General features: G+C 38.5%; 2 protein-coding genes across 3 annotated transcripts in view; one reads left to right on the forward strand and one right to left on the reverse strand.

The window, feature by feature from the left end:
* Positions 1–20196, forward strand: part of LOC100378794 (glutathione synthetase-like) — a 35462-nt gene that overhangs the window by 10036 nt on the left and 5230 nt on the right. The window contains exon 10 of the mRNA XM_085500144.1: positions 481–670. Within this exon, the coding sequence (XP_085356270.1) occupies positions 481–670 (190 nt within the window). The remainder of the gene's footprint in view (positions 1–480; positions 671–20196) is intronic.
* On the reverse strand, positions 1457–7431 carry LOC146741849 (uncharacterized). Of its 2 annotated transcripts, XM_085500145.1 has the most exons (3): positions 7325–7415; positions 3341–3388; positions 1457–3067 (listed from the first exon to the last, which is right to left on the reverse strand). In XM_085500145.1, exon 3 carries the CDS (start codon positions 3049–3051, stop codon positions 1927–1929), a length of 1125 nt encoding a protein of 374 aa, XP_085356271.1. In that variant the 5' UTR covers positions 3052–3067; positions 3341–3388; positions 7325–7415; the 3' UTR covers positions 1457–1926. The 2 variants fall into 2 exon arrangements, with proteins under 2 accessions (XP_085356271.1, XP_085356272.1); XM_085500146.1 differs by lacking the exon at positions 3341–3388 and having other exon boundaries at positions 7325–7431.

A 20196-nucleotide genomic window follows, 5' to 3' on the forward strand; every position in this document is an offset into this window, starting at 1 on the left:
ACAGGAATAATAAAAATTCGGATCTTATATTAAAATTGTTTGTCGAATATCAAGTAAAGTTGAAATATCATACGATAAAAAATTAAAGCAAAAATTTCAAAAACCACTAAGAAAGTACTGTAACTTCCCGATTGTCAACAAAATTCTGTCAATATGATTTATTTCCAGTGTTTGAAAGGTCACCTGTCATGTGGGGTGAACTGCAGATGCTTGTCTGTCACTGTTAAATTTGTTAAATGGTATGAAATAAAACATTTTCTTGCAATGTACACACCCCTTTTAATGACTGCAAGACTCATCCAATTACTTTGATCTGGTTTTACCATGTTTTATCTGAATGTTTTATCTGAATGTTTATTGGTAAGACAAAGAAGAGGATTTTAACACATTATAACACCAAAAGTAAACTTTCCCAAGTGCATTTTTAATCCTCTTAACTCAGTGGTTCATCCTTCAATTATTTGATTGACTTTGTTTCAGGCAACAACATATTTGGGAAAGATATTACTTCTACCCTGAAAGACATTGGTGAAGATGAACGTAGAGCAGAGTATATCCTAATGGATCGTATACAACCAGCTATCGTATCTAATTATCAAATACGTTGCTGGACAACTACAGAACTCATTGATATGGTCAGTGAGTTAGGAATATTTGGAGCTATTATCTGGTATGTATTCATTTTTAATAGATTTTTGGTTGATATGAAGATAAAGTAACATTCAATCTTGGAACCCAAAGGATATTGAAAGAATTCATGTTGTACTTTTGTGATGCATTAACCTCAAAAACCCAAATTACTATGGCAACAGCAATTTGAAAATATTACAATTATATATTGTATAAACTCGACGTCATTATGCGTTTTGTGTCCCAAAATATCAGTTCAGTTTATATATAACATGGGGGCTACTTTTTATGTTTATTGGTTATATACAAAATTAAGATAATAGGAGTGAGGGTTAAGGGCCAAATTCGACAGGAGTGGGAAAGTCAAAGGTCAAAGTTGACTATTAGGGAGTGAAGTTCAAATGTAACAATAGGATGATCAAAGTTAACAAATGAAGTGAATGGGTTAAGAGTCAATTTTGACAATGAGAGGGTTAAAGTTGAGCAGAATAGTGATGTTTAAACGTCAAAGTTTACAACTAAAGTGAGTGGAGTAAGCATCAAAGCTGATAGTGAGATTGTTGAGAGTCAAAGTTGACAATTGGACTGGAAGGGTTAAAGGTCAACATTGATAATGGGAAATGATTTTAAGTCAAATTTGACAATGGTTAGAGGGTTAGGGTCAAAGTTGACAATTGGAGGAAACAGAAGTGAAGTTAAGGATCGAAGCTGTTAAATTAGACAAGGCAAAAACCATTGATGTACGTGTGTTTGTATGTTAATAATGCAACTCTGAAAATCCATGCTTTTTCACAAATCAACATAAATAGAACATCTGACACAATGATGATCATTGCCATGACAATACCATATTTCTAAACAAGACAAGAACATGGCTGAACAATTTATTTATGAAACGCTTTTTTGACCCAAAATGGGTAAGCCTACATACATATATTTTATAATTTAATGGAATCACTGAATCCACATGTATTAAAAAGGTCCATGTTTGGTAAGCCAAAATTATGAGCGGGGGTACATGTCATCATAAAATAACATGTGAAACACAATGCTTGAAAAATAAGTAAAGACACTATTATTTAATAGTAAAAACAGCCTGAGATGAACACTTATTAATTTAGTTCTCACTGATTTGCATCAGTATTTCCATAAATGTTTATTTGTGTTATAATTCTGAGTCATGCCATAATTTGCATAAATTTAAATTCATTGAATAACATTGTCTAACAAAATCTATGTTCTCATTTATTGATATAATTCCCGTTTCCCACATTTAGTTATATCTTTACGACCACTTTAGCCAAATATCCTGATGCAGTCATTTCCATAATCTACGACGACAATTTTCAGTGGAACGTCTTTTGTAATCGCGATTCCCGTTGGTTGAACTAACTCATCTTTTATGCTTGCAATACAGCATATAAATTTTCCTCGTTTGTCGTATTTCATGACTCTGTTATTGCTGCAGTCACACACATAGATGTTATCGTCCTCATCTGTCACTATACCCTCAGGCAAATTTAACTGTTCATTTTCATCACCAAGGCAACCAAACATGAAAAGAAACTCGCCAGTTGTACGAAATACCTGCACACGGTGATTGTTGCAGTCGGTTACAAGCACCTGTCTTTCATTATTGATGGTGATGTACCGAGGATCATTGAATTGGCCTGGATTATTACCTCTACTACCAAACGACTTAATATAGTCACCATTGTGTATGTTGTAAAGTCTTACGCAGTATCCGCAATGATCAACAACATAAACAATTCCTTGAGCATCATCAATGGCTATCCCAACTGGGTTTAACAGCTGGTTTTGTCCGAAACGTCCCAAAAATTTCCCATTTTTATCGCATATAACGACATGATTGTTTCCCACGTCCACCCATCTTGATCCGTCTGGGATAAAATAGCAATTGTCTGATGATATCGCAACCTGGCGCGGGTAAAATTTTTTATCAAGTTCTTGGAATTTTATGTCCATCACATGATCACCATTAGGGGTGAAAATTTCAATTCTATTGTTGTTACTATCGGCAACCATGTAGTTACCGTCTTTGTTTACGGTGACTCCCCATGGATCCCACAGCTCGCCAATACCTTTTCCAAACTCACTAAATGTTTTGGTCATCGTCCATGCCGGATACACAATCACATCACAGGGTGACCCTTCTATGTGCTCGCCATTCACAGAAACTGAAATTTTGTGTTCACCCTCCAGCTGGCTTTTCAGAATGATTGTATTGTCCTCTGTGTTGCTTGTTTGTTCCAAGACATCTGTAGTTCCATCTGGTTTTTCCAGTGTTGATATAAATGGTGGAAAAGTTGATGAATTTCCACTGCCTCGTACTGACACTTCAACAGTTTCTCCAACTCGAATGTACTTTGGGGCACTAATTTGAGGCTTTGAGCCAGCCATCTTGCATCATAATTAGCTGTGGAAAGAGAGAATTACACGTCTTGTGAGTGAAACAGTTTCATAATATTAATCCAAGTCAAGGTAGAAATACAGATTTGTGTATCCAAAAAAAGCATGCATAGGTGTAGTATTATACATCTTTGATTCCTAATCTAGTCACTTGGTGTAGGATACCCAAAACTGAGTTATTTAACAGTGAAAATTATTTGTAATTTCTCGCTTTTTTTTGAAGAACATTTGCCATGTTGGAAATGTTCCATATTTTCCTAATAAGGTAGGATGCACATACCCCTTGCAGTACTGCAAATTACTGCACATTGTATCAGAATTCATCTCTCTGTAATAAAGCCACACAAATGTGTTAAAGAGTGTTAGGATGTGTTTGATTGTCTTCCTTATTTGGGAAATGTTCATCACGTTTATGGCCCCATCAAACACAAAAACATACAGACTCATGATCGGTCGACCCAAGTTCAAATCCTACCTTAGGCTGAACATCAAAGGGTCAACCCCTACCCTGGGTGAGTGTGACACAGACTCAATGGGAAGGCCAATTCTGCTGGCCAAGATTCATTTTCTAGCGAATGCGATTTTTGGGGAACAATGGTTAAGGTCCGCAGGTGCTTGTGTTCAACCGAGCCTGGTTGACTTCAGGGTAGCGCATTAAAATTGCCATTTGACAGAGAGATGACCACACAGCCCTGTCACATAGTCACAAACACGAATATGACTTCTGTGGCAAAATGCACTATGTGTCAGCACTTGTAATTTGTACAAACGAAAAAAAAAAAGTCAGGAGAGACAACAGTGACACTCAATTAAAAAACAAAAAACCAACAAAAAACATTTGTGGCAGAAATAAAGTTCCATCACTGAATGCAAATGTTCGTAGAGCAAAAAACATTTGTGGCAGAAATAGAGTTCCATCACTGAATGCAAATGTTCATAGAGCAAAAAACATTTTTGGGATGTCATCTCTCATTAAATTATTTTAACAAGCAGGTAAAACGTGTATAATAAGAAGGTTATCAAGAGAATACTGCAAAGAATTCAATCAGGCAGTATGGGACTAGATGGGCATTCGCTAATTGGAGATCCATACGATATTTTCATAATAACCTTGCGCAATACACCAGAAGTACATGTACATACATGTATAACAATACTATGCAGATAATCTTAGTTTTGTTGTTCTTTCTCAAATTTGCATAATGTTTTATAATTTGCATACTACTGCGTAATTGTTAGTTTCCAATTGTTTTCCAGCGCCATAACTCTTGCCTGTCATGATTGGTTAATTCATACAAATGTTACACTTTCTGAAATACATTTGCATCCAGTGTTAATAATTAACATCAAAATCAAGCGTTTACTTCATTTCGGAACCTAATCTCAGTTGTGAATAAATGATTTTATTTTAAACTTGGTATCTTCATTAGACATATTGGGTCTTTTTTTTTCATGCTCAAATTCTATTTATGCCTCTCATGAACGGATCAAACTTTACATACACATTGTACGTAAGAACATGAGTTGCAAAAACAAAATTCGCAAAAACTTTAAAACACCTGCTGCTTACTGGAACATATGGAGTAGAGAAAGGGAAAACAAACAAAGGTACAAAGTCATAAAGCAGCTGTCTCAAACTTATAAACAGCCTCTGAGTGACAACCTCTGCAGTCACCAGTCATTAACAGCTCCCCTAGTCATATAAAAAAAATCATTAACAGCCCCCTAGTCATATAAAAAAAATCATTAACAGCTCCCCTAGTCATATAAAAAAAAAGTATCTGAGGGTTTTTAATTTCAGCAGAATAGCCTCTATATTACAGCTGGTTTTTTGACTTGAGATATAGTCACCATGTTGTATTGCAAATTGTATTGGGGTGAAAATTAACTCAATTCCCAATGGTAATTAATATTACATTATTATTATGAATTATTTTACACTGTAGTTATGAACGAGACACTTTGTAATGTGCAGCTTTCAGGATCCGTGTAATTTTGCATGATTGTTCTGAGACAGAAAATGTTAATGTTAAGCTTGTTTTCAAATCAACATAAAAGAAAATCAAAGCCATATGTTGACTCCACGTCCAGGATTTCCGGTTCCTTTGATTCTCAGAAGTCACATGTCAGCTATATCCTGGATGTGTTTACTTACTTATAGGAATCTGACTGGCATATACAAAATACAGCCAATACCGGTGACTGGTAGCACAGTGGTTGTCGCATCAGACTCATGATCAGTAGACCCACGTTCAAATCCTACCTTAGGTTGAACATCAAAGGGTCGCCCCCCACCCTGGGTGAGTGTGCCACAGACTCAATGGGAAGGCTAATTCCACTAGCTGAGATTCATTCACTAACGAATGCGACTTTGGGGGAACCTTGGTTAAGGTCCGCAGGTGCTTGTGTTCGATCGGGCCTGGTTGACGCCAGGATAGCGCATTACAAATTGCCATATTTGACAGAGAGATGGCCACACAGCCCTGTCATGTAGTCCCAAACATGAATATGACTTCTGTGGCAAAATGCACTATGTGTCGTCACTAGCACTTGCAATTTGCACATACAAAAAAAAGTCAGGAGAGACAACAGTGATATCCAATGTCCGGAACTGTCGCCTGGCACAAAAAATATTTAAAAAAAAAAAAAAAAAAAAAAATATACAGCCAATAAAGCAAAAGAGCCCCCTCAAAAAAAAAGCTGTAAATCAGTTGTCGATGTCAAATCATCCACAAAACTATAGCTACTTGTACATGGCTAGCTTTGAACAATCTGCATGCATGACATCAATCTGATTTCACACACTGCCTCAGATATTGATATCGGCATTTCAATTTGAAATGCATACTAAACATTGCTAACCTGTAAGGCTATTAAACTATAAAGTGATAGAAGTGTGCAGCAAATCGACGAATTTGGAATCACGTCAATATCAATTTTATGGAAGCTGAAGATGCTTATACAGTTCCAATAAAGAATTTGTAAAATTTTTGTGTTTATAATTGTGTTTATACTTTGAGTTTATGAGCAAAAAAGCTTTGAGGCCAAAAACAACCAGTTTGCCCGCAAACATCTGTAAAGTATTGTTAAAAGATAAATTCAGTCCAGCGATTAGATAGGATAAGGCGCCTGGGGGACAAACATTCAGCGACGACGAAAAATTTGCCAAAAAGAATATGTAGAGTATATAATGCATCTGAACAAAAAATAAAACATGCATGATGGTTTTGGATTGATAAGAAAGAAACCAATTAGTTCTAACTTTAGATGAAAATAACATACTATATGCAAATTATAATTTTTCTTCTCTGAAGGAAAACCCTGTCAGAAAATACATGTTTCTATTCAAGATTATAAACAATTATCAGAATTATTCAATCCTTTAACTCTTAATCAGTCTAGTCCAGTATTGTGAAGCCTCTGGCACCCCTTGTTTTTATCTTCAATTAATTCTAAATATTTATTCTGAATAGATTTTGTTTTTGAAATGAGTGTTCTGTCCATCTTACATTTATCGTGATCCATGTATAAGTTTGGAGAGGACGACCTTTTATTTAGGATTCTATAATTTGAATCTATGAAAGTGGCCAGATGATTTGTTTATAAAAAAAAAGATTTGCAAGCTAAACACTGAAAGAGAAAAAAAATTCAATAAAAATATACAGATTAGACACCACAAAAAACAAAAATGCAGTAGTCACAATTTTCCCAGCCCATCACCCCCTGATGATTGGCCCCCTTATAAGGGTGGAAACCGTTAGTATATACTAACATATATTCCATCAACATTTTGTGTTTATTATATCCACCTCATCACATATTCAAAATGGAAAGCATGCAATTAAAAGCATGTTAGAATACTCTCCGTTTTCATAACAACCAGAGCTATGGGCCGTCTACTGCATTGTTATACTAGTGTAATCAAGACAGTCAAATCTCAATCATATTATAAGTAATCATATTATGTTAAAATGTACACAAAATATTTATTTTATGATAGAAATATTTAAAATGTAAAGGTTTTTATACTACTACTATCAGATTTATTCAGATTTATAAAAGATTTAATTGTAAAATGTGATTGTTTTTAGAAGATATTCGTTACTGGTACTGCGACTGAATGTTGCAATTTCAAAAAAAAAAGAAAATGCATGCTTTGTAAATTAAGTAACCATTTATTCTTAGCGTCATGATGTACTGATCACTGTGTCTGCCAGTGCAATGTTTTACAGTGTATAGTTCTATAACCATCTAAACAGCTTACCTTTAATATTGACTGTAAGCTTGGCTCCGTCTTTGCTTTTCAACATCTCCAGAATGCAACGTTTAACGTACATTAATGCGGCCTCAATACTGACTATTACAATGTCATATTCACCTCCATATAACCTTTATGTAAATTTCTTAACTCTTACTGGTTGAATTTAAAATAAGCTGTATTAGCATGTGAGGCACTATCATGTGACAATTATGTAAAAGGAATTTTCAATGGTTTATTGTTAGCTTGAATGCACAAGTTACTCATGCATGTTTTTTACATTTCACCTTCCGAATTCTTTATAGATCAACATTAACCTCCAGACCATTATTCCCCGTTGACCTGCTTGTGATCCTTTGTCGATAAACTACTGTAAACCTGTTTATTTTTACTCACACTTAATTTCACTACTTTGATAAATTTTGAGTTTATTTACTTGGTTCTTATTCCACATGTTGGCATGTTTTAGCAGATTTTACTTATCAGCGAAAACAGAAAAATTAAAATCCTGTGAATAATTGTCTATCGTACAGTAGAATTAATCTGCTTGAATTTTATTATGGCTATTTGTGTAATAGAATTATTGAGTTTACAGTTAGTATATTCAGTCGTCATGAACTAAGTAGAAACATGTCCTACTGTTTGAAGATATAAATTAATAATTTTGTCATTCAATTAAAAACTAAATTGACTGTCTATAGCTGCTGTCAACATGTGTTTACGTAAAATGATCTTCTTGACCCCCTCTGACCTCTTATGTATTCCATTGATACATTTCTACAGCTGAATTTAGTGAAAACAAATTGCAGCAGTCTTAACCTTTCTCGCCCAAATTTGTCTGCACTTTTTTCTTATATTTTTTGTAAATGAACGCTAATTTTGCCAAGAGACAAAATATTGAGTCAATTTTTAGTTTTTACACACAAAAAATGGGATTTTTTTCCAATTTTCAGAAAAGTGGACACTATAATTTTCTGAATTTGTGATCAAAAGAAAAAACTGGTGGTGAAAACGTTAAAGCATTGTTATAATAGTAATGTCACCTTAATAATTGTTATCAACTGATTTTTTTTAGTATGAACCTGAGGTGTACGATATCACATCCTGCATTCTGCAAATTCATAGACTCCATTTTACATTTTTTTAATGCATATATAGATCACTAATTTCAAATTTGTGGTTGTACTCAAACATGTAAATTTCATTAACTAGCAAATAACAATGATACTTTCTATAGCCAGTAATCTGTATATGATCTGTATACTACATTCTATTGGAATTTGATAAATGTTATTAAAAAGAGTATTATGAAAGCAAATTATTAAAAATAAAATATCACAATAAATGCAATACAGATGTGAAGAAAGATGAACAAAATGAGAGAAAACAAAATAAAAACAAGCATGGAAAAGCAACTAAACTGACAAACTAATTAGTCCCTGTTCAGGCACAGCCTGAAAAGAGTAGGTACTACAGTTTCCTCTTTGACCTCAGTTTCCGGTTTCCCTCTTCAACATTTTTTCAGAAATTCTGCAGCAGATATCAATGAAACTTGGCAGGTTGATGAATAATAACATGTTGGATATACACTGAATTGTTTTGAATACCTAATGTATTCAATCCTAAATAAATCAATAACAGAAACACAATGTGTATTATATAGAAAATACAGAGCTGTCATTAACAAACCAAAGACACTTAGGACAACTGAGACTAACAATTTATGTTACAGAAAATGTTCACAAAGAATATGGAGATAAAAAAAAAAATAGGAGTGTTTATCATATTTGAGACGAATGCATATGCACGACCTTATCTTAGGGTAGCTGACTTTATTGTTTTCTATTTCTCTTCTCTGGTTTTGAAACAGTGAGATTTTCAGGTAGTGTGTAATATCTTTCTCAGACTGCCTTTTATTATACATATACACGGGTTTATATGATTTTTTTGCAGTCATTTTAGGGAGGTATCCAGTGTGATAATATTGTTCAATTGAATTCAATGGATTGTTCTCTCCCATAATGCATTGCGCATTTCCAGTCACAGGTGTACATGGTCTCTAACTCTTATCCAGTCACATGTGTACATTGCCTCTAACTCTATCCAGTCACATGTGTACATTGCCTCTAACTCTATCCAGTCACAGGTGTACATTGCCTCTAACTATATCCAGTCACAGGTGTACATTGCCTCTAACTCTATCCAGTCACAGGTGTACATTGCCTCTAACTCTATCCAGTCACAGGTTCACAGGTGTACATTGCCTCTAACTCTATCCAGTCACAGGTTCACAGGTGTACATTGCCTCTAACTCTATCCAGTCACATGTGTACATTGCCTCTAACTCTATCCAGTCACATGTGTACATTGCCTCTAACTCTATCCAGTCACATGTGTATATGGACTCTAACTCTATCCAGTCACATGTGTACATTGCCTCTAACTCTATCCAGTCACATGTGTGCATTGCCTCTAACTCTATCCAGTCACATGTGTACATTGCCTCTAACTCTATCCAGTCACATGTGTTCATTGCCTCTAACTCTATCCAGTCACATGTGTACATTGCCTCTAACTCTATCCAGTCACATGTGTACATTGCCTCTAACTCTATCCAGTCACATGTGTACATTGCCTCTAACTCTATCCAGTCACATGTGTTCATTGCCTCTAACTCTATCCAGTCACATGTGTACATTGCCTCTAACTCTATCCAGTCACATGTGTTCATTGCCTCTAACTCTATCCAGTCACAGGTGTACATTGCCTCTAACTCTATCCAGTCACATGTGTACATTGCCTCTAACTCTATCCACTCACATGTGTTCATTGCCTCTAACTGTATACAGTCACATGTGTACATTGCCTCTAACTCTATCCAGTCACATGTGTACATTGCCTCTAACTCTATCCACTCACATGTGTATATTGCCTCTAACTGTATACAGTCACATGTGTACATTGCCTCTAACTATATCCAGTCACATGTGTGCATTGCCTCTAACTCTATCCAGTCACATGTGTGCATTGCCTCTAACTCTATTCTGTCACATGTGTACATTGCCTCTAACTCTATCCAGTCACATGTGTACATTGCCTCTAACTCTATTCTGTCACATGTGTACATTGCCTCTAACTCTATCCAGTCACATGTGTGCATTGCCTCTAACTCTATTCTGTCACATGTGTGCATTGCCTCTAACTCTATCCAGTCACATGTGTGCATTGCCTCTAACTCTATCCAGTCACATGTGTGCATTGCCTCTAACTCTATTCTGTCACATGTGTACATGGCCTCTAACTCTATCCAGTCACATGTGTACATTGCCTCTAACTCTATCCAGTCACATGTGTACATTGCCTTTAACTCTATTCTGTCACATGTGTACATTGCCTCTAACTCTATCCAGTCACAGGTGTACATTGCCTCTAACTCTATCCAGTCACATGTGTGCATTTCCTCTAACTCTATTCAGTCACATGTGTGCATTGCCTCTAACTCTATCCAGTCACATGTGTACATTGCCTCTAACTATATCCAGTCACATGTGTACATTGCCTCTAACTCTATCCAGTCACATGTGTACATTGCCTCTAACTCTATCCACTCACATGTGTATATTGCCTCTAACTGTATACAGTCACATGTGTACATTGCCTCTAACTATATCCAGTCACATGTGTACATTGCCTCTAACTCTATCCAGTCACATGTGTGCATTTCCTCTAACTCTATTCAGTCACATGTGTGCATTGCCTCTAACTCTATCCAGTCACATGTGTACATTGCCTCTAACTATATCCAGTCACATGTGTACATTGCCTCTAACTCTATCCAGTCACATGTGTACATTGCCTCTAACTCTATCCACTCACATGTGTACATTGCCTCTAACTCTATCTAGTCACATGTGTTCATTGCCTCTAACTCTATCCAGTCACATGTGTTCATTGCCTCTAACTCTATCTAGTCACATGTGTTCATTGCCTCTAACTCTATCCAGTCACAGGTGTACATTGCCTCTAACTCTATCCAGTCACATGTGTACATTGCCTCTAACTGTATCCACTCACATGTGTTCATTGCCTCTAACTGTATACAGTCACATGTGTACATTGCCTCTAACTCTATCCAGTCACATGTGTACATTGCCTCTAACTCTATCCACTCACATGTGTATATTGCCTCTAACTGTATACAGTCACATGTGTACATTGCCTCTAACTATATCCAGTCACATGTGTGCATTGCCTCTAACTCTATCCAGTCACATGTGTGCATTGCCTCTAACTCTATTCTGTCACATGTGTACATTGCCTCTAACTCTATCCAGTCACATGTGTACATTGCCTTTAACTCTATTCTGTCACATGTGTACATTGCCTCTAACTCTATCCAGTCACAGGTGTACATTGCCTCTAACTCTATCCAGTCACAGGTGTACATTGCCTCTAACTCTATCCAGTCACATGTGTACATTGCCTCTAACTCTATCCAGTCACATGTGTGCATTGCCTCTAACTCTATCCAGTCACAGGTGTACATTGCCTCTAACTCTATCCAGTCACATGTGTGCATTGCCTCTAACTCTATTCAGTCACATGTGTGCATTGCCTCTAACTCTATCCAGTCACATGTGTACATTGCCTCTAACTATATCCAGTCACATGTGTACATTGCCTCTAACTCTATCCAGTCACATGTGTAAATTGCCTCTAACTCTATCCAGTCACAGGTGTACATTGCCTCTAACTATATCCAGTCACATGTGTACATTGCCTCCAACTCTATCCAGTCACATGTGTACATTGCCTCTAACTCTATCCAGTCACAGGTGTACATTGCCTCTAACTCTATCCAGTCACATGTGTACATTGCCTCTAACTCTATCCAGTCACATGTGTACATTGCCTCTAACTCTATCCAGTCACAGGTGTACATTGCCTCTAACTCTATCCAGTCACAGGTGTACATTGCCTCTAACTCTATCCAGTCACAGGTTCACAGGTGTACATTGCCTCTAACTCTATCCAGTCACATGTGTACATTGCCTCTAACTCTATCCAGTCACAGGTGTACATTGCCTCTAACTCTATCCAGTCACATGTGTACATTGCCTCTAACTCTATCCAGTCACATGTGTGCATTTCCTCTAACTCTATTCAGTCACATGTGTGCATTGCCTCTAACTATATCCAGTCACATGTGTACATTGCCTCTAACTCTATCCAGTCACATGTGTGCATTTCCTCTAACTCTATTCAGTCACATGTGTGCATTGCCTCTAACTCTATCTAGTCACATGTGTACATTGCCTCTAACTCTATCCAGTCACATGTGTGCATTTCCTCTAACTCTATTCAGTCACATGTGTGCATTGCCTCTAACTCTATCCAGTCACATGTGTACATTGCCTCTAACTATATCCAGTCACATGTGTACATTGCCTCTAACTCTATCCAGTCACATGTGTAAATTGCCTCTAACTCTATCCAGTCACAGGTGTACATTGCCTCTAACTATATCCAGTCACATGTGTACATTGCCTCTAACTCTATCCAGTCACATGTGTACATTGCCTCTAACTCTATCCAGTCACAGGTGTACATTGCCTCTAACTCTATCCAGTCACATGTGTACATTGCCTCTAACTCTATCCAGTCACATGTGTACATTGCCTCTAACTCTATCCAGTCACAGGTGTACATTGCCTCTAACTCTATCCAGTCACAGGTGTACATTGCCTCTAACTCTATCCAGTCACAGGTTCACAGGTGTACATTGCCTCTAACTCTATCCAGTCACATGTGTACATTGCCTCTAACTCTATCCACTCACATGTGTACATTGCCTCTAACTCTATCCAGTCACATGTGTTCATTGCCTCTAACTCTATCTAGTCACATGTGTTCATTGCCTCTAACTCTATCCAGTCACAGGTGTACATTGCCTCTAACTCTATCCAGTCACATGTGTACATTGCCTCTAACTGTATCCACTCACATGTGTTCATTGCCTCTAACTGTATACAGTCACATGTGTACATTGCCTCTAACTCTATCCAGTCACATGTGTACATTGCCTCTAACTCTATCCACTCACATGTGTATATTGCCTCTAACTGTATACAGTCACATGTGTACATTGCCTCTAACTATATCCAGTCACATGTGTGCATTGCCTCTAACTCTATCCAGTCACATGTGTGCATTGCCTCTAACTCTATTCTGTCACATGTGTACATTGCCTCTAACTCTATCCAGTCACATGTGTACATTGCCTCTAACTCTATTCTGTCACATGTGTACATTGCCTCTAACTCTATCCAGTCACATGTGTGCATTGCCTCTAACTCTATTCTGTCACATGTGTGCATTGCCTCTAACTCTATCCAGTCACATGTGTGCATTGCCTCTAACTCTATCCAGTCACATGTGTGCATTGCCTCTAACTCTATTCTGTCACATGTGTACATGGCCTCTAACTCTATCCAGTCACATGTGTACATTGCCTCTAACTCTATCCAGTCACATGTGTACATTGCCTTTAACTCTATTCTGTCACATGTGTACATTGCCTCTAACTCTATCCAGTCACATGTGTGCATTGCCTCTAACTCTATCCAGTCACATGTGTACATTGCCTCTAACTCTATCCAGTCACATGTGTGCATTGCCTCTAACTCTATCCAGTCACATGTGTGCATTGCCTCTAACTCTATCTAGTCACATGTGTACATTGCCTCTAACTCTATCCAGTCACATGTGTGCATTTCCTCTAACTCTATTCAGTCACATGTGTGCATTGCCTCTAACTCTATCCAGTCACATGTGTACATTGCCTCTAACTCTATCCAGTCACATGTGTAAATTGCCTCTAACTCTATCCAGTCACAGGTGTACATTGCCTCTAACTATATCCAGTCACATGTGTACATTGCCTCTAACTCTATCCAGTCACATGTGTACATTGCCTCTAACTCTATCCAGTCACAGGTGTACATTGCCTCTAACTCTATCCAGTCACATGTGTGCATTTCCTCTAACTCTATTCAGTCACATGTGTGCATTGCCTCTAACTCTATCCAGTCACATGTGTACATTGCCTCTAACTATATCCAGTCACATGTGTACATTGCCTCTAACTCTATCCAGTCACATGTGTACATTGCCTCTAACTCTATCCACTCACATGTGTATATTGCCTCTAACTGTATACAGTCACATGTGTACATTGCCTCTAACTATATCCAGTCACATGTGTACATTGCCTCTAACTCTATCCAGTCACATGTGTGCATTTCCTCTAACTCTATTCAGTCACATGTGTGCATTGCCTCTAACTCTATCCAGTCACATGTGTACATTGCCTCTAACTATATCCAGTCACATGTGTACATTGCCTCTAACTCTATCCAGTCACATGTGTACATTGCCTCTAACTCTATCCACTCACATGTGTACATTGCCTCTAACTCTATCTAGTCACATGTGTTCATTGCCTCTAACTCTATCCAGTCACATGTGTTCATTGCCTCTAACTCTATCTAGTCACATGTGTTCATTGCCTCTAACTCTATCCAGTCACAGGTGTACATTGCCTCTAACTCTATCCAGTCACATGTGTACATTGCCTCTAACTGTATCCACTCACATGTGTTCATTGCCTCTAACTGTATACAGTCACATGTGTACATTGCCTCTAACTCTATCCAGTCACATGTGTACATTGCCTCTAACTCTATCCACTCACATGTGTATATTGCCTCTAACTGTATACAGTCACATGTGTACATTGCCTCTAACTATATCCAGTCACATGTGTACATTGCCTCTAACTCTATCCAGTCACATGTGTGCATTTCCTCTAACTCTATTCAGTCACATGTGTGCATTGCCTCTAACTCTATCCAGTCACATGTGTACATTGCCTCTAACTATATCCAGTCACATGTGTACATTGCCTCTAACTCTATCCAGTCACATGTGTACATTGCCTCTAACTCTATCCACTCACATGTGTACATTGCCTCTAACTCTATCTAGTCACATGTGTTCATTGCCTCTAACTCTATCCAGTCACATGTGTTCATTGCCTCTAACTCTATCTAGTCACATGTGTTCATTGCCTCTAACTCTATCCAGTCACAGGTGTACATTGCCTCTAACTCTATCCAGTCACATGTGTACATTGCCTCTAACTGTATCCACTCACATGTGTTCATTGCCTCTAACTGTATACAGTCACATGTGTACATTGCCTCTAACTCTATCCAGTCACATGTGTACATTGCCTCTAACTCTATCCACTCACATGTGTATATTGCCTCTAACTGTATACAGTCACATGTGTACATTGCCTCTAACTATATCCAGTCACATGTGTGCATTGCCTCTAACTCTATCCAGTCACATGTGTGCATTGCCTCTAACTCTATTCTGTCACATGTGTACATTGCCTCTAACTCTATCCAGTCACATGTGTACATTGCCTTTAACTCTATTCTGTCACATGTGTACATTGCCTCTAACTCTATCCAGTCACAGGTGTACATTGCCTCTAACTCTATCCAGTCACAGGTGTACATTGCCTCTAACTCTATCCAGTCACATGTGTACATTGCCTCTAACTCTATCCAGTCACAGGTGTACATTGCCTCTAACTCTATCCAGTCACATGTGTGCATTTCCTCTAACTCTATTCAGTCACATGTGTGCATTGCCTCTAACTCTATCCAGTCACATGTGTACATTGCCTCTAACTATATCCAGTCACATGTGTACATTGCCTCTAACTCTATCCAGTCACATGTGTAAATTGCCTCTAACTCTATCCAGTCACAGGTGTACATTGCCTCTAACTATATCCAGTCACATGTGTACATTGCCTCTAACTCTATCCAGTCACATGTGTACATTGCCTCTAACTCTATCCAGTCACAGGTGTACATTGCCTCTAACTCTATCCAGTCACATGTGTACATTGCCTCTAACTCTATCCAGTCACATGTGTACATTGCCTCTAACTCTATCCAGTCACAGGTGTACATTGCCTCTAACTCTATCCAGTCACAGGTGTACATTGCCTCTAACTCTATCCAGTCACAGGTTCACAGGTGTACATTGCCTCTAACTCTATCCAGTCACATGTGTACATTGCCTCTAACTCTATCCAGTCACAGGTGTACATTGCCTCTAACTCTATCCAGTCACATGTGTGCATTTCCTCTAACTCTATTCAGTCACATGTGTGCATTGCCTCTAACTCTATCCAGTCACATGTGTACATTGCCTCTAACTATATCCAGTCACATGTGTACATTGCCTCTAACTCTATCCAGTCACATGTGTAAATTGCCTCTAACTCTATCCAGTCACAGGTGTACATTGCCTCTAACTATATCCAGTCACATGTGTACATTGCCTCTAACTCTATCCAGTCACATGTGTACATTGCCTCTAACTCTATCCAGTCACAGGTGTACATTGCCTCTAACTCTATCCAGTCACATGTGTACATTGCCTCTAACTCTATCCAGTCACATGTGTACATTGCCTCTAACTCTATCCAGTCACAGGTGTACATTGCCTCTAACTCTATCCAGTCACAGGTGTACATTGCCTCTAACTCTATCCAGTCACAGGTTCACAGGTGTACATTGCCTCTAACTCTATCCAGTCACATGTGTACATTGCCTCTAACTCTATCCACTCACATGTGTACATTGCCTCTAACTCTATCCAGTCACATGTGTTCATTGCCTCTAACTCTATCTAGTCACATGTGTTCATTGCCTCTAACTCTATCCAGTCACAGGTGTACATTGCCTCTAACTCTATCCAGTCACATGTGTACATTGCCTCTAACTGTATCCACTCACATGTGTTCATTGCCTCTAACTGTATACAGTCACATGTGTACATTGCCTCTAACTCTATCCAGTCACATGTGTACATTGCCTCTAACTCTATCCACTCACATGTGTATATTGCCTCTAACTGTATACAGTCACATGTGTACATTGCCTCTAACTATATCCAGTCACATGTGTGCATTGCCTCTAACTCTATCCAGTCACATGTGTGCATTGCCTCTAACTCTATTCTGTCACATGTGTACATTGCCTCTAACTCTATCCAGTCACATGTGTACATTGCCTCTAACTCTATTCTGTCACATGTGTACATTGCCTCTAACTCTATCCAGTCACATGTGTGCATTGCCTCTAACTCTATTCTGTCACATGTGTGCATTGCCTCTAACTCTATCCAGTCACATGTGTGCATTGCCTCTAACTCTATCCAGTCACATGTGTGCATTGCCTCTAACTCTATTCTGTCACATGTGTACATGGCCTCTAACTCTATCCAGTCACATGTGTACATTGCCTCTAACTCTATCCAGTCACATGTGTACATTGCCTTTAACTCTATTCTGTCACATGTGTACATTGCCTCTAACTCTATCCAGTCACATGTGTGCATTGCCTCTAACTCTATCCAGTCACATGTGTACATTGCCTCTAACTCTATCCAGTCACATGTGTGCATTGCCTCTAACTCTATCCAGTCACATGTGTGCATTGCCTCTAACTCTATCTAGTCACATGTGTACATTGCCTCTAACTCTATCCAGTCACATGTGTGCATTTCCTCTAACTCTATTCAGTCACATGTGTGCATTGCCTCTAACTCTATCCAGTCACATGTGTACATTGCCTCTAACTCTATCCAGTCACATGTGTAAATTGCCTCTAACTCTATCCAGTCACAGGTGTACATTGCCTCTAACTATATCCAGTCACATGTGTACATTGCCTCTAACTCTATCCAGTCACATGTGTACATTGCCTCTAACTCTATCCAGTCACAGGTGTACATTGCCTCTAACTCTATCCAGTCACATGTGTGCATTTCCTCTAACTCTATTCAGTCACATGTGTGCATTGCCTCTAACTCTATCCAGTCACATGTGTACATTGCCTCTAACTATATCCAGTCACATGTGTACATTGCCTCTAACTCTATCCAGTCACATGTGTACATTGCCTCTAACTCTATCCACTCACATGTGTATATTGCCTCTAACTGTATACAGTCACATGTGTACATTGCCTCTAACTATATCCAGTCACATGTGTACATTGCCTCTAACTCTATCCAGTCACATGTGTGCATTTCCTCTAACTCTATTCAGTCACATGTGTGCATTGCCTCTAACTCTATCCAGTCACATGTGTACATTGCCTCTAACTATATCCAGTCACATGTGTACATTGCCTCTAACTCTATCCAGTCACATGTGTACATTGCCTCTAACTCTATCCACTCACATGTGTACATTGCCTCTAACTCTATCTAGTCACATGTGTTCATTGCCTCTAACTCTATCCAGTCACATGTGTTCATTGCCTCTAACTCTATCTAGTCACATGTGTTCATTGCCTCTAACTCTATCCAGTCACAGGTGTACATTGCCTCTAACTCTATCCTGTCACATGTGTACATTGCCTCTAACTGTATCCACTCACATGTGTTCATTGCCTCTAACTGTATACAGTCACATGTGTACATTGCCTCTAACTCTATCCAGTCACATGTGTACATTGCCTCTAACTCTATCCACTCACATGTGTATATTGCCTCTAACTGTATACAGTCACATGTGTACATTGCCTCTAACTCTATCCAGTCACATGTGTGCATTGCCTCTAACTATATCCAGTCACATGTGTGCATTGCCTCTAACTCTATCCAGTCACATGTGTGCATTGCCTCTAACTCTATTCTGTCACATGTGTACATTGCCTCTAACTCTATCCAGTCACATGTGTACATTGCCTTTAACTCTATTCTGTCACATGTGTACATTGCCTCTAACTCTATCCAGTCACAGGTGTACATTGCCTCTAACTCTATCCAGTCACAGGTGTACATTGCCTCTAACTCTATCCAGTCACATGTGTACATTGCCTCTAACTCTATCCAGTCACAGGTGTACATTGCCTCTAACTCTATCCAGTCACATGTGTACATTGCCTCTAACTATATCCAGTCACAGGTGTACATTGCCTCTAACTCTATCCAGTCACATGTGTACATTGCCTCTAACTCTATCCAGTCACAGGTGTACATTGCCTCTAACTCTATCCAGTCACATGTGTGCATTTCCTCTAACTCTATTCAGTCACATGTGTGCATTGCCTCTAACTCTATCCAGTCACATGTGTACATTGCCTCTAACTATATCCAGTCACATGTGTACATTGCCTCTAACTCTATCCAGTCACATGTGTAAATTGCCTCTAACTCTATCCAGTCACAGGTGTACATTGCCTCTAACTATATCCAGTCACATGTGTACATTGCCTCTAACTCTATCCAGTCACATGTGTACATTGCCTCTAACTCTATCCAGTCACAGGTGTACATTGCCTCTAACTCTATCCAGTCACATGTGTACATTGCCTCTAACTCTATCCAGTCACATGTGTACATTGCCTCTAACTCTATCCAGTCACAGGTGTACATTGCCTCTAACTCTATCCAGTCACAGGTGTACATTGCCTCTAACTCTATCCAGTCACAGGTTCACAGGTGTACATTGCCTCTAACTCTATCTAGTCACATGTGTACATTGCCTCTAACTCTATCCAGTCACATGTGTACATTGCCTCTAACTGTATCCACTCACATGTGTTCATTGCCTCTAACTGTATACAGTCACATGTGTACATTGCCTCTAACTCTATCCAGTCACATGTGTACATTGCCTCTAACTCTATCCACTCACATGTGTATATTGCCTCTAACTGTATACAGTCACATGTGTACATTGCCTCTAACTATATCCAGTCACATGTGTGCATTGCCTCTAA

This window comes from Saccoglossus kowalevskii, chromosome 6 (genome assembly GCF_978046115.1).
Source record: "Saccoglossus kowalevskii chromosome 6, keSacKowa6.1, whole genome shotgun sequence".
NCBI lineage: Eukaryota > Metazoa > Hemichordata > Enteropneusta > Harrimaniidae > Saccoglossus > Saccoglossus kowalevskii.